At 39.5% G+C, this 14608-nt stretch overlaps 1 protein-coding gene across 1 annotated transcript; it reads right to left on the reverse strand.

Annotated features, from left to right (window-relative positions):
- Positions 1-328: 328 nt before the first annotated feature.
- MONOS_8050 (uncharacterized protein) lies at positions 329-13442 on the reverse strand (the record flags this gene model as incomplete). Its single annotated transcript, XM_067878429.1, has 5 exons — positions 7859-13442; positions 5911-7811; positions 3170-5821; positions 1436-3047; positions 329-1254 (listed from the first exon to the last, which is right to left on the reverse strand). Exons 1-5 carry the CDS (start codon positions 13395-13397, stop codon positions 329-331), a joined length of 12630 nt encoding a protein of 4209 aa, XP_067721755.1. The 5' UTR covers positions 13398-13442.
- Between the last annotated feature and the right edge of the window lie 1166 nt (positions 13443-14608).

Genomic DNA, 14608 nt, shown 5'->3' on the forward strand with positions numbered 1-14608 from the left:
TTGTATATTTCTTTTATATTTTTTAAAGGTAACTGTTAGTATTCCAGCTGCATGCCTCAGATCCATTTACCGGATAATTTGAATATTCGATTCCTATTGCATCAGACATTGTCAGAATTGCTGTTCCTGGAGGAAACTTCTGGATAAACTCTCGTTTTAAATTTGAAAGAGTTGGTCTTTCGGTATGTTCTGCAGATAACATTGCTTTTGTTATTTCAGAAAAGAAGTAAGACTAATTTTTTCCAAGTCTGGTCTTTCTCCATTCAAAATCTTTTGCCCTGCTGTAGCTGCTTCATATTCTCCAAAAGGAATCTCAAGAGTCAAACTTTCACAAAGCATCATTCCAATCGAGAATACAACAGATTTTTTTCGTTGCAGCCATCTTTTTATCGATAATCAATTCTGGAGCTTTCCATCTTATGCATTCCCTCAAGTTGTCGTCATCATCTTCAAACGCAGAAGACATTGGCGGAGATTTTCCATTTTTTTCACTGACACACGTTAAGTCGGATGATGAAGTTACTAATGTCGAAGAAGATGAAATGGAAGATGAATCAGAATCATCATCTGTGCAATCAGAATGAAGAGCAATTGTGATAACCATATGTTCTGAAAAGAGAACGATATGAGGGCTTAAATTGTCGAGAGATTGAAGAGGAACTTCCATTTCATCAAAGCAGTGAAGTGCACCATTTGCCACCCAGAACAGAATCTGAGCACCTGTCACCTCTCTCTCCTGAAGTGTGCCTATTGCCATCTCCTTTTTCTCATTCTTTCCATGAAGCAGCATGAATAAAGAATCCCTTAAATCGACAATCAGTTTTTCATGTGGCGAAGAACATGCCATGACATCTACCAGATTTGACATAGAAGAAGTAGTTGGACACAAATCTTCCATTCGAACAAAGGTAGTTTCTGTGTCCGAAGAGTCAGTGCTTTGAGAAGATGGAGAGGAAGATCGTTTTTGTAATTCAATATCATCTTCTTCCTTTTCATCTTCCTTTTCAAGTACCCATTCAGGGATTTTGTCTGAATCATGACCCAATATGTATTCTGTTGATCCACTCTCTGCAAGCAAATATTCAGATGATTCGGAATGTGCCATTTTCTTTGAATACAAACCTAACTTTGTCTTCGCTTTATTAACTTTTTCTGCATCACTTTCTGCTTTTCGCCATTGTTCCTCAGGTGACATCTCCATAGTTACCATTTCAAATGCCTTCGGATCCTTCTTAACAGTATCTTCAACAATCTCTTTATATTTTTTGTTTCATTCTTAGCTTTTTCCAACGAACAGCTAGAATAATTGAAATAATCAAAACAATTATAAACAACAAAACAAATACGACAATTATAATCATTGCCCATGAAGATATATTTCCATTTGAATTTCCTCCTTTTGAGATTCTTTCATCATCTTTTGGTGTAGAAATACTTGTATTCTTCAGAATGAATGGCTGTGTTGACGAAGGAGATTCTTCATTCCCAAATAAAATATGCACACTCACCTCGATTTCATCTCCACAATTGCTAATGAGATCTTTTGTCACACTTCCTTCAACTTCTATTTCCGATAAGAATCCATTTGAATCAAAATCATAATGTTCAATCTCTTTCTCTTCTCCCTTCTTCTTCACAACTGAGAATGACAAATTGCATGGAACAAGAAGCATTCCTTTGAATGTCAGCTTCATTCTGTTTGCTTCTTCTTTTGCTTCCACACTCTCCAGAACAGGAATGAAGAATGATGAATCTCTCTCAGAAACAATCCCTTCAAAACTGCACCCTTCATTCAACATCCAAAGTGAGGAGCTATCTTTTACTCCATCTCCTCCTTTCAAACTCATCACATTCAATGTTCCTGAATCTGAGCAGATGATATTTCTTCTCAATGATGGATATCCTTCAATTGATGGATTATTACTCAAAAATTCTCCTTTCTCAATATTCACATTTCCTCCCCTCATTGTTATTCCTCCATCTGATGTATTCGATATTGTTGAAACTTTCATCATCACAGAACTTTTCACAATATCCATAAGAGATCCTGACCATCTGCACATCTCTTCCCCTTCATTCAAATTCTTCTCGTTTCTTTCCTTTGAATTTCCATTAAAAATGCAACTGTCCATTTTCACATCCAAACAATCCTCCAATTTCATCAATTTCCCTTTTGTTGTCTTTGAACCGACTCCACCAATTGTGCAATTTGAAAATTGAATTGTCTTTTTCATTGACAAGCAAGATATCAATAATTCTTCATTTCCCTCAACTGTGATATTTTCTGAATGAAACTTTTCCATGTTTAATTGTCCACATTCATTAATATCTATCAGAGAAGTTTTAGCTGTTGAATTGCTGATCTCAAACAAATAAATCACTGATGGAAGTGGTGATGAAAGAGACAATGCAGATTTATGAAGAATGAGATTTGATATTGTGCATCCATCGAGTTGTAATTCTCCTTTTGCCATGTTGAAAATGTGAAATGGAATGTTTGCTAATTCTATACTTCCTTCTCCAGCCGATTGTTTTGAGTCAAATGAGCAATTTATTATCTCAAGAATTCCTCTTTCGGGTGACATCAATGATTCATGTGAAGAGATGAAATACGAATCAAACACAAAGCTGACTCTCACCAACGAGACTGTTTCTCTTGTTGTTATCAATGTCTCTCTTGTTTTTTCAATGTTTGATTTCACTTCAACTTTACAATTTTCTCTGCTCTTCGAACTCAGACTCATCTCCTCCAGATTAATTTCTCTTCCAATCACACTCTCAGCGTCAACATACAATAGACTCACATATTCAGATGTCAAATGCACCAGCCCATGCTCAATTGAATCACATGGAAGTGTGTTTGTTCCACATTGTCTGTCATTCGATCCAACCTCACTGCTCACAACAATTGTGTCACTCTGATGGATAGTCACAAATCCAATCAGATTTGCATCTTCTTTGTGTTCACAACTATCAATTCCATAGATTGCATTAATTCGTGAGTAATGATTCTCTCGAAGATCAAACTGAAATTGACTTTCATTGATCTGAGAAGAGATGTTGAAACATTCAATGAAAATGTCATTCCCCACTCTTGCTGTGTTTGAACTGAATTTCATTCCAACAAATGTGAAATTCAATTCCCTCGTTCTTTTGTTGCCAGATACACCCCTCCTCCTTTCCCATTGGTGCAGCTGCATTGACTGACTTCGGACTTAATCATCTTCATTGATCCAGATGCACCCAATGTGAAGAATATCGCCCCTCCTTTTTCACTTGATTCAGCTTTGTCTTCTGTGATGTTGCTCGAATTCACAACCAAACAAATCTTATTCTCACTCTTTGACTCCAAAATGCTTGCTCCATTGTCACTTCTCTTCACTCCTGAAAATGACGAATTATCAATGTTGAGACTCATTTCCTCGACTCCTTCATTTATCTTTGTTGTTAATTCAGTTCCTTTGATCAGAAGAAGACATTCTCTGCTTTCATTCAACGATTCCACTCGAACATTCACAAAATGGCAAGTAATTCCAGAATCATGAATGACAAAAATACTGTTTCCAACATTGCATGATTCCATCGACAGATCATTCACTTCCACATTGCCTCCAATCACATCCACAAACACACAATCAAATCCATTGTTCACTCTTGCTTCTGAATGGAATGAACATTCACTTATCACCAATTCTCCATTTTTGTTGGAAATAATTGTTTTGGCTGAGTTGTCAAATCCAGATGTTAGTTGAAGTTGGATGTTGAAAAATTCAAGACGAACATCGTTTTCCATGAAATATTCCAATTGATTTCCAATTGCCTTTTCAAAATTCAATATCGCTTTCACATTCTCTTCTCCCATCTTCACACTCTTTTTGATCTGATAATTGGACACATTGAATGAATCTCGAATGATTGTTGATCCTTTAATCTGAATTGTTTTCTTTCCAATCTCCTTTTTCATGTTTTCCATCCCTTTCCACATTGTGAAGCATGGCTCTTCTTCACTTCCACAACGTGCCACATCAAATCCTTCTGATGAGATAAATATCTCAGTTGAGCTGTATGGAATCAGAAACATGAACAAATCATTGTTTGAATGAAAGTTGTCACTCCCAACAAACAAATTGCTGTCATTTATCATGGGCAAGTAATTGAAGTGGAATGAATCATTTGTCACGGTCTTGTTCAGATCAGATGCAAAAATGAACGCATTCTTTCCAATGGCTGCATTGTTATTCTTAAAAGTTACGTCAGCATCAAAAACAAATGGCTTCTCATTCAAACAATTTTGGCAATCCAAATACAGAAATCCTCCTTTTCCATTGCCTGATGAAAGTGAACACGATGATGCATTTGTTGATTTTATTTCCAGTTTTTCATTCCCTTGCAATATCACTTTTGCAACGCCTCCTTCTTCACCACTTCCAGTGTTCCTAATGTTTGAAAAGTTGCTGTTTTCGAACAAAACAGAAGAAGCCATTACCAGTGGTGAAATGGAAAATGAAAAATCTGTCAGACTACATCCTTTCAATATGCAACTTCCACTTATTGTGGATATCAATGAGTATTGAATGGTCGTTGATGATTGGATGCTAAATAAACAGCTTTCGAGTTTAAGAACCCCACTAGAAGAGATCAAGGAATTCATACTTGGTACAAATTGACTTGGAATCTGCAGCTTCAAAGAAAACAAGCTTAATGATACAGTTGATGAAATAACAGATGAGGATGATGCAGAATCCCCATTGATTGTCCCTTCAAAATGAATTGTCCTGTGTTTATCATCATCTCCTTCATTCACACACCCATCAATCGCAAGTGCATCTGTGAAAGAATAAATATCTTCAATTGTCCCTTCATCCCTCACTTTCACTTTCCTTTCTCCTTCCGTTCCACTTCTGTCAATGTGGCTTATTCCACTCCACATTGATTCACATGGATATCCATCGCTCCCACATCCCAATGTGTCATATCCATCCTTCGACACACACACCTCCATTCCCTTCATTTCAACAAGAAACAGCCCAAGATCAACACTCTCTGCAAAATAGTCTCTGTCAATCCCTTTCATATCAACTGCCATCCATTCTCCTTCTCCATTTTCATATTTGTATTCAAATCCAAACCTCTCCTTCGTCACTGTTTCATTCAGTTTCTTGCACGAAATGAACAAATCCCTTCCCTCAGTTGCAACATTGCCTTCGAATGTCAATGTTGAAAGTGAAAAGTTATTCACACAATCATCACTCAAATCCAGATATATTCCTCCTCCTCTTCCTCCATTTCCATTCGCAGAGCATTTCAATATGGATGATGGTCCAATTTCAAGCAAATCATTCAGCTTCATCTCACTCTTCAAACACCCTCCACTCACACTTTCTGTCTCGATATTCTCAAATCTGCTTTCTCCATCAACCATCAAACTCGATCCTCCATTCGACGTTATCAGCGATCCTGCTCCCACAACACACCCCAATGCTGTCATGTTCCTCAATGTCACTTCAGATCCACCATTTCCCACTATCACTCCTTCTCCGCTGGTCTCAATCCCATCCAATGAACAGTTCTCAAATATCACATTCCCTCCTCCAAATCTTGCAATTCCACATCCTTCAAATGTTATCCCATTCATTTCTGTTCTCTCTATTCGAATGACTCCTCCATTCCCAATCACTATCCACTTCCCACACTCATTCACATTTGAATTCCCACCTCCTTTTGAAAACAAACAATCCAAAATGAAGCATTCACCAATCCTCACTTCCACAATCGATTCATCACCACTTGCACTTGCAGAGGAGGAGCATGGAAGCGAAATCTGAAGAAGTGACAAAGTCAAATGTGTTTGCCCATCTCCTTCTATCAATTCAAATTTCCCTCCCTCTTCAACAACCAGTTTTTTGTAACTTCATTCCCTTTGATTGTCAGTCCTTTCCCACCTCTGTTGATAGTCTTGCTCACTGAAGCAGCACCAACAAGCATAATCCTCTCTATCTCATCGTTCAACCGATCAAACCCAATATCAACAGACGAGCAAGGATTTTCTTTCGCTCCACAACTTGATAATCCGTTTCCAGTATTGCTCACAAACAAATCCGTTCCCAACCTTGGAAACAGATAATTGATCAGTGAGTCTTCTTTTCTTGCTTCAGATGACTCAAGCACCCACATCTTATTTTCTGCTGTGACTCTTGTGGCTGTCCCTTCCCACAACGCTGGAAGAAGCATCGTCCATGGTGATCCGCACACCAAATACACATCTTCTCCTTTTTCTGCCACATTGTTCGTGAAAGTGTCATTCTTCATAGAATATTCTGCATTCGTTGTTTCAAATGTCAGATGCAACCCTCCTCCTTTTCCGGTTCTCTCTGAAACTGTGCATCCATTCATCTTGTTATCATCAAACAACAGTTTTCCTCCATCTCCCACAATCAGAACAACCCCTCCCCCAATTGCGCTCATTGACTCGCATCCGCATTCCTCAAACACGCATTTGTTAATATCCACACACTTCCCGCTCCCCACTCTCCCATTCAACACCCCTCCATTCCCATTCACTCTCTGAATTGATTTGAATGTGCAGTTCCAGATTTTCGCATTAATCCCTTCTCCAATCTCAATCTCATTTCCATCATCAAAATGAGATTCATTCATCGTCGTGTTCTTAATCTCAATATCTCCTCCAGTTCTCAGCTCAAATAAGCTTCTTCCCTCATATTCTCTTGTCACATTCCTCACAATCACCTCATCAATCAATCCTCCAACCCCTGCTCCATCAAAAGTCACCATCCCTAATTTGGTCATTCGGATATTTTCAAATTCACAATTTGCCAACTCCACTTTCCCTCCTTTCCCGCAAATCAATCCCACTCCAATACTTTCTGATTCTGCTCCAAATGAACATCCTTCAAATCTCAATGTGCTTGAACTGCACAGAAATACATACTCCTTTCTTGATTCGGCAAATGTTGATATCGATAATGCCAATGATGAAAATGATATTGTTTGTTCGCTCTTTATCAAAAATTCATTTCCTTCCTCTCCTCCTTCGCTTATTCCAATCTTTGCCTTTTCAATATCTCCATCAATGTTCATTTCTTGAGTGTTGAGTGTCATTTCATCGAAAATAAAACTTCCATCGACAAGTTTCAGTGTTGCTGGCGACGTGTCAAAAACACTTGTTCCTGCATATGTCAATGTGGAGCATGCAAAGTCAGCATATCCGCATTTATGATAGTCCATCCCTCCATTTCCCCCATTCACATACCCAACACTCGGCTTCTCTCGAAAGAACACCACAACGGGGATCAATTTCAACTCATTTCCATCTTCTGCTCCCATAAGATCTTTTATGTTGAATCCATCTCCTTCAGTCTCAAATGAGAAGTCGAATGAAACATTATTCACCAATTGATACAAATATGTTCCTTCAACAAACATATTGTTTCCTCCATGTGCCGCTGTGTTTGCTCCCTCACCTCTTCCAAATGTCAATCCACTCATCACAAAGTCGCTTCCTCCTTCTTCGCATCTCAGCAACACTCCTCCTCCATATCCCCCAATTGATCCCTCACCTCCAGCCGAACATTTCTCAAATGATGTTACCACTCCACTCTTCCCCAAACGCATTTCTCCTGTTCCCCTCAATATCACACTCATCCCTCCTCCACATCCCTTCAATGTTCCACATCCTTCAATCACAACATCATTCACCTCAACAGCACATCCATTTCCAACTTCTCCACTCACAACACTCCCATTTCCTCCAAACTGCTCATCTTCATAATCGTGCAATTCCTCATCCCCAGCTTCTTTCCATTATCATCCCATATCAGTCCTTTTCCTCCCATCACACATTCTTGTGCTGTCACATTCACAATCGTCAATGAACTCGATGATGATGAATAATCAATCAATCCCTTCATATTTGTTGTTTCCACACTCTCAAGCAACGAATCCTCAATCGAAGCACCCCCATTTCCATTAATAACAATGAATGCCTTCATTCCAAATTTCACTTTTCTCTCACTCCCTCCACAACTCATCCGGATAATCTCCACATTCCCTCCACTTGCACTCGCAAACTCATAATTCACTGCATCCACTCCATTACCCATCTTTATCCCACAATCAGCAAACCTCAATGTCCCTCCTGAAGAATGAACAAATGATGTATGTTCCCAAATCGATTCTCCCAATTCAAATAATATCCCTGTCAATGTTGATGAAACACTGTTCATCACCAATGCTTCTTGTGTTTTTGTTCCTGTTCCTCCAACTTTCAATCCAACATCTTTGTTGCTCGAATCAATCTCATATGATTGTTCATCCAACTTCACTTCTTCAACAAATGAAAATGTGCTTGTCAGTCTGATCACTCTCTTTGAACTCGGAAACTGAACTTCTCCAACATTCCCAATTCCTATGCATGGGAAATCTTCATATCCACACAGCCTGAATTCACTTCCTAATTCTCTCCCACTCACATATGCTGGAGATGAAAATGTTCGAAGAAACACAACAAGTGGAACAATCAGCTCTGCCTTGTCTCTTTCTCTTCCACAAAGTTCATTCAAGTCTGCAACATTAATTCCAATTTCTGGATTGAATCCTATTGATGTGCTGTTGATGGCAGCCGATAAATCCGACGCTTCTACAAACAAATTCTTCCCTTTCCATGCATTGCACCCACTAAATGTCATGCTTTCCAATGAAAATGTTCCCATTTGATTGACAAATTCAGCAAACATCCCTCCCCCAATTCCTCTCCCTCCATTCTCAATATCCTCTGATGGAACTTCACATCCTGATAATTTCACTCCTTTCACCCTCAATGTTCCTCCGCTTCCAACTGATATCATCATCCCTCCCCCTTTCATTCCACTTCCACCTGTGCATCTTGATGAAAAATTGCTTTCTTCAATTTTCACATTCCCATTATCCCCCATCCCAACATTCAAACATCCCCCTCCTCCATTTCCACCTGCAACTTCCACCTCCACTCCACTCACTCTGCTGTTCTTCAATTCCAATTGAACTCCACTTGTCATCGTTATTGGAGATTTCCCATTCGTCTTCAATGAACTTTCCATCACAAATCCATCAACAATCAGATTCCCTCCTGCCATGCCAATGATGCTGTATCCGATCTTTCCATTGGTCAATGCCCCACTCTCAAATGAGACTGAACAGTTCGTCATACTGAGTGTTGATGTTGAATGGATGAATGCACTTCTCCTTGATTTCAACTGACCTTTCACAACAAATGAAAGTCGGCTCATTGTCACTGAACTCGAACATCCAACAAGCCAATCTTGTGTGGCTGATCCTCCATCACTCACATTCACCCCCATCCTCTCTCCATCGGATAACGCTATTCTGCCTGAAATTATCACACCAAATGATGATGGTCCTGTTATTTCCTTGGCAATTGAAGAAGATGAGACAATTTCAATTTCATTCACAGTGCTGCTCATTCTTGAGTTCGCACAATAATCAACTGTCAAACACCTGAATCCATCAAATCCACAATGACTGTGGTCCTTCCCATTTCCTCCACTCCCATCAACAAGCACTTTTGACCCCATTGTGCACAAATACACAAACAGTGGAATCACACCATTTTCTTCCCCATTTTCGCATCCACTCAATTTCAACACATCTGATGGAATGGTGCTTGCGTCAAAAAATGCAAATGAGCTGGCATTCACTTTTGAATCCAAAAACACTCCACTCCCACAACGAACAAACACATCCTTTCCATATGTTGCAACATTCCCATTCACTTTCGAAAACTTCACATCCTGCCCAATTGTCAATCCACATCCTCCACTCTCCATCAACACAAACATCCCTCCTCCTCTCCCTCCATTCCCTCCATTATTCTCTGCCTTATTCCCATCAATCACACTCGTTCCACTCACAACCACTTTTCCGCTTCCCTTCAATCCAACATAGATTCCTCCTCCTTTTCCACCACCACAACTGCACCCATTCACATTGCATCCTTCAACTGTCAACGTTCCACTCGACCCAACTGTTCCTTTCATCCATCCTCCATCTCCCTCATTCCTTTTGATTCCGCTGATATTGCATCCTGAACATATCACACTCGTCATTCCTTCAGAAAATTCAATCGCTGAATGAGCTCCAAACACAAGTGCTCCACCAATCACAAATCGTTCCATTTTCAGACTCCCACCCTGCGCATTCACAATGCTGTATCCAAAGGCCACACTCGATGTGCTCTCTGATATATGAGCAACTGAGCAGTCTGTGAGTGTGAGTGATGAGCTTGTCAAAACAATGAGCGATGTTGCACTTGACAACAGAAATGGAATTTGGAATGCAATGTTCTTTATTGAGCTTGCACTCTGAACATTTATCAAACACGAAGATGTCATTCCACTCGGCACCCTCACATTCACATTTGTCTTGTTAATCCCACAATACACCTCCCATTCATATGACCCGGCCATCGACACAACCTCTCCCAGCTCAAACCCTGAATCCAACACAATGTTCTTCTTTGACGAACTGAATCTGTTCTGTGAAGCAAACGCGATCGTTTTGCATGGAAAATACCCAAACCCACAAAACCACGAGTCATATCCTCCATACCCATTCACCTTATTCCCCACATGTGCTGCTCCTGAAAATGTGTCAAAAAACACATTCAATGGGAATATTCCCATCCCTCCCTCATTCCGATCATATCCCATCAACTCATCATAAATAGATCCATTGTGTCCAACATTCAGCTTTGTGGTTGTTATTGTCCCACTCACCAGCCTGCTCCCATTCACAAACACATCTTTCCCTCCCAATGTTGCACTGCAACCAATAAAACTCACTGATGTTATTGTAAAATCGAATGAGCTATCTGCCAGCCATAGCATCACCCCTCCTCCATATCCACTGCACTTCGTTTTGTTGAATTTTGTTGTTCCTCCGCTGTGCGATGCTGATGATCCAATTCTAACTTGACTTGAAGAAGACGCCAACTCAACCTTTATCCCTCCTCCATTCCCATTCACACACTCACATCCTTCTATTGTTGTATTCCACACCACAAATGTCTCCCCACCCTTCACGCTTTTTGCCATCACCACTCCATCCCCTGTTGTCCGATTCACATTCCGAATTGTAACATTACCCAGCAAACTCTCTCCTGATGATGATCCGGCTGATGATGGTTCAGCGAAAAGAGGCTGACTCATTTTTATATTTTTGATCTCAATATCAATCATCTTCAGCTGATTCAGCGCAACATCTAACACAGATGCTGATATAACACTTCCTCCAGTTGTACCTGAGATCACCACATCCTCCAGTGAAAGAGTCCCGCTCCCCAGTGACACCACAAACACACTCGGCGATGGGCTTCTTGTCGCGTTGTGGTCGATCCCCACATGCCCCACCTCCAGTTGACCAGATGATATGCTAAACAACGTTGTCGAAGAGGTCGAAAGCGCACTCGTCCCAATCACACTCACTGTCTTCCCTCTCCCAACAACAGAAATCTCCTTTTCCCCAACATTGATCGTCGCCCCTTCGCTCACATGCCTTCCACTCAGCACTGTGATTGTCGAGCTCAACTGCGCCATGCTCGAACTCACTGCATGCCCCACTGTCTTGCACGGTGTTGCCTCACTCATCCCACACAGATTGTTTGCGTCGTTCCCACCCACTCCAACAAATCTATCCTTCATCCCTTCCTTCAACCATTCCTTTTTTTCTGTATGCTGATAACCATTATAATAATAGCACACTCTCTTATCATTGCTATTCGTTGTATACGATTCATAGAACGGGTTGTATGACGAAAAGAGATTGTTAGCATCTCGAAAATACACATCGTGCCCATATGGAGTGGAATTACTGCAACTGCAATCATGGAAGAAGAAGAAATAGCAATAAAGGTTGTTGCTTGGAGGTGTTGACTGATATGGCCTGAAATCCAATCCTCCGCCATATGACACTGCTGAACACGAAATGAACTGGAGGCTCCTCATTTTGAATGCAGCTGGAACATATGAGCAATACATCCCTCCGCCACTTGAACCTGTAAGAGAACACGAAGTGAATGAGCACTCAAACACACAAGCACTCTCTCCATTGCCGTTTTCTGTTCCAATACAATTGGATCCAGAAACATTAAAAGATACAAGATAAAGTCCTCCTCCATAACCACTTACTTTGCATTTCTGGAACTCGCACCCACTGATCCTGACACATGACGAAATTGATAGAGCATATATCCCTCCTCCATAATTATTTTTTGCAGTACAAGCATTGAATGAGTTGTTCTCAATCTTGATGGAATTAATTGTATGACACATAATTCCTCCTCCTCGACTGTATGCAGTACAGTCGTTGAACGAACAAAATTTCACTGAAAGTGTTCCCGATGCCTTGTTGTACATGTTAATAGCACCTCCACTCGATATTCCATCTGAATAAGAACTACTTGTTCCAGTTGTATTTGAGCCATTCCATACACACCAAGTGAACGAATTCGTTAAATCTGTAGAAATTTGCTGTCTCACTGGTTTCGATGGATTCCCTTCACTCCCGCTGACTGCAACATTCTGAGACCGATAGCACCTGACAAATGAGGTGTTCGAGGCAGCCAAGGATGATGAGGGGCTGTTCAGCGAGGGGACAATGCCCCCATCATACACATCCCACACTGACACAAATTCACATCCACTCATCAGAAATGATGTTTGGCCCAGCCCTTCACCCAGATGTGTTGTTTTCGATGGATTTGTGGAGATGTTGAAGAAGGTCAGCTGGGTGAGAGATACAAGGCGTGTCAATGGAGGTGCCAGAAACGGGGCTGAAGACACACAAAAAGATGAGAAATCTGACTCACTCACCAATACACTCCCTCCTCCTTCACTTTCTTCTTCGCTTTCTTCTTCTCTTCCTTCTCCACCTCTTCTTCCTTCACCACCTCCTCGTTGTTCTCCTCTCTCTCCTACTTCATCTCTTCCGCTTCCTCTTCCCCATCCTCCTCCTCCTCTTCCCCCACCTTCTCTCTCACTCCTCGTCTGCCCCATCCTCCCCTCTCCTCCAAACAGCCTTCCAGAGTATATTTCTCCCCCTCTTCTCCACCCTTTCAATGTGATGTTTGTCAACACCCCAATGCTCCCACTCAGATCAAATGCCCCTGCACCATCATCCTTCCCCATCCCCACAACACACCCCCTCACCACAACCACGCTCCCTTTCCTTCCACACACCAAACAACAATTATCATCATTCTCCAATGATATTTGATTTAACTCAACTGATGCATTTTTAACCACTAAACTCCCTTTAAACACACTCACATCACTTACTGCTTTAACACATGACGCGATTCCCACAATAAACAACAAACTCAACATCTCGTCAAATTTGTGTCAACCTCGCCAAATAAATATCTTTATAATATAATTGATCATTTTTGATCAATTTTACCATCGATTTATTTCTATTTTTCCTTTCATTAACTTATCTTTTATATTTAAATTTCATTTTATTTTTCATTTTCCTTTAAAAATTACTTCCATACTTAAGTATGAAATTGCTGGATTTATACCCCGTGCCACCTGCCAATCCAACACAAAGAGAACAGTGGAAGGTAATTTTCAACCACCTTCCCCCCCCAATGTTCCCCCCCCATGAGAAATTGGTTTCACACTTAAATATTATCTTTTAATATTTCTCATTTTTCATAAATTAATAAAATCATTTTCGAAATACAAATTATATAGATCACATTATTTGATCTTCACATAAAAAAACATTTCACTCAAAATTATAATATCAAAATAATTTTATCATAATAACGTTAACAATAATTTATAACCTGAAACAAAAATTTCAATTTAATGTTAAAATAAATAAAAAAACATTCAAATTTCAATAAATTTACAATTATAAACTAATTACCCTAATAATCATTCAACTCATTCACTTTTTAATACACTCTCTCAAATAAAATTAACACAACAAAAATTCATATCTTTCATACACATAATCAAATCAACTTTTAAACATTCAATAATTTCCTCATCCTTTAACATATATCAATTTCTCTTTATAATCAATATTAATCCTTTTTTAATCTTCCATACCTATTAATAATCAACATTTAATTTATATTAATTTCTTTCTTCCTCATTTTATACCACTTTAATCATCCTTTTCTTCAATTTCAAACATTTCTAATTACTCATCACACTTATTATTAATCACCTTTTCTTCAAATAAATATCTTCATTTCTTATCAAAACTTCTCATCTTCTCATCATTACTATCATTCCCCTTTTCATTCTTATCAAATTCTCTTTCTAAATCAAATATTTATCATCCATCCCAAAACATAATTATTATCATGTTTCTATTATGGATTTGAAATGTGTTTAAAACTCATCCCACTTTCTCATTTCTGTTCTTTTCATATTTCTTTCCTTTCACTTCTTCTTCTAATATCATCATCTTTCCAATATTATCTTAATGTCTTCATCTTTTAATTTAATATCTTCATCCCCTTTTCCATCTTCCATTCGTCATATTCTCCATATTTCTTTTCCCACAAATAATATATCATCAA

Source organism: Monocercomonoides exilis (genome assembly GCF_001643675.1).
Source record: "Monocercomonoides exilis strain PA203 chromosome Unknown scaffold45-810774, whole genome shotgun sequence".
Classification (NCBI taxonomy): Eukaryota; Preaxostyla; order Oxymonadida; family Polymastigidae; genus Monocercomonoides; species Monocercomonoides exilis.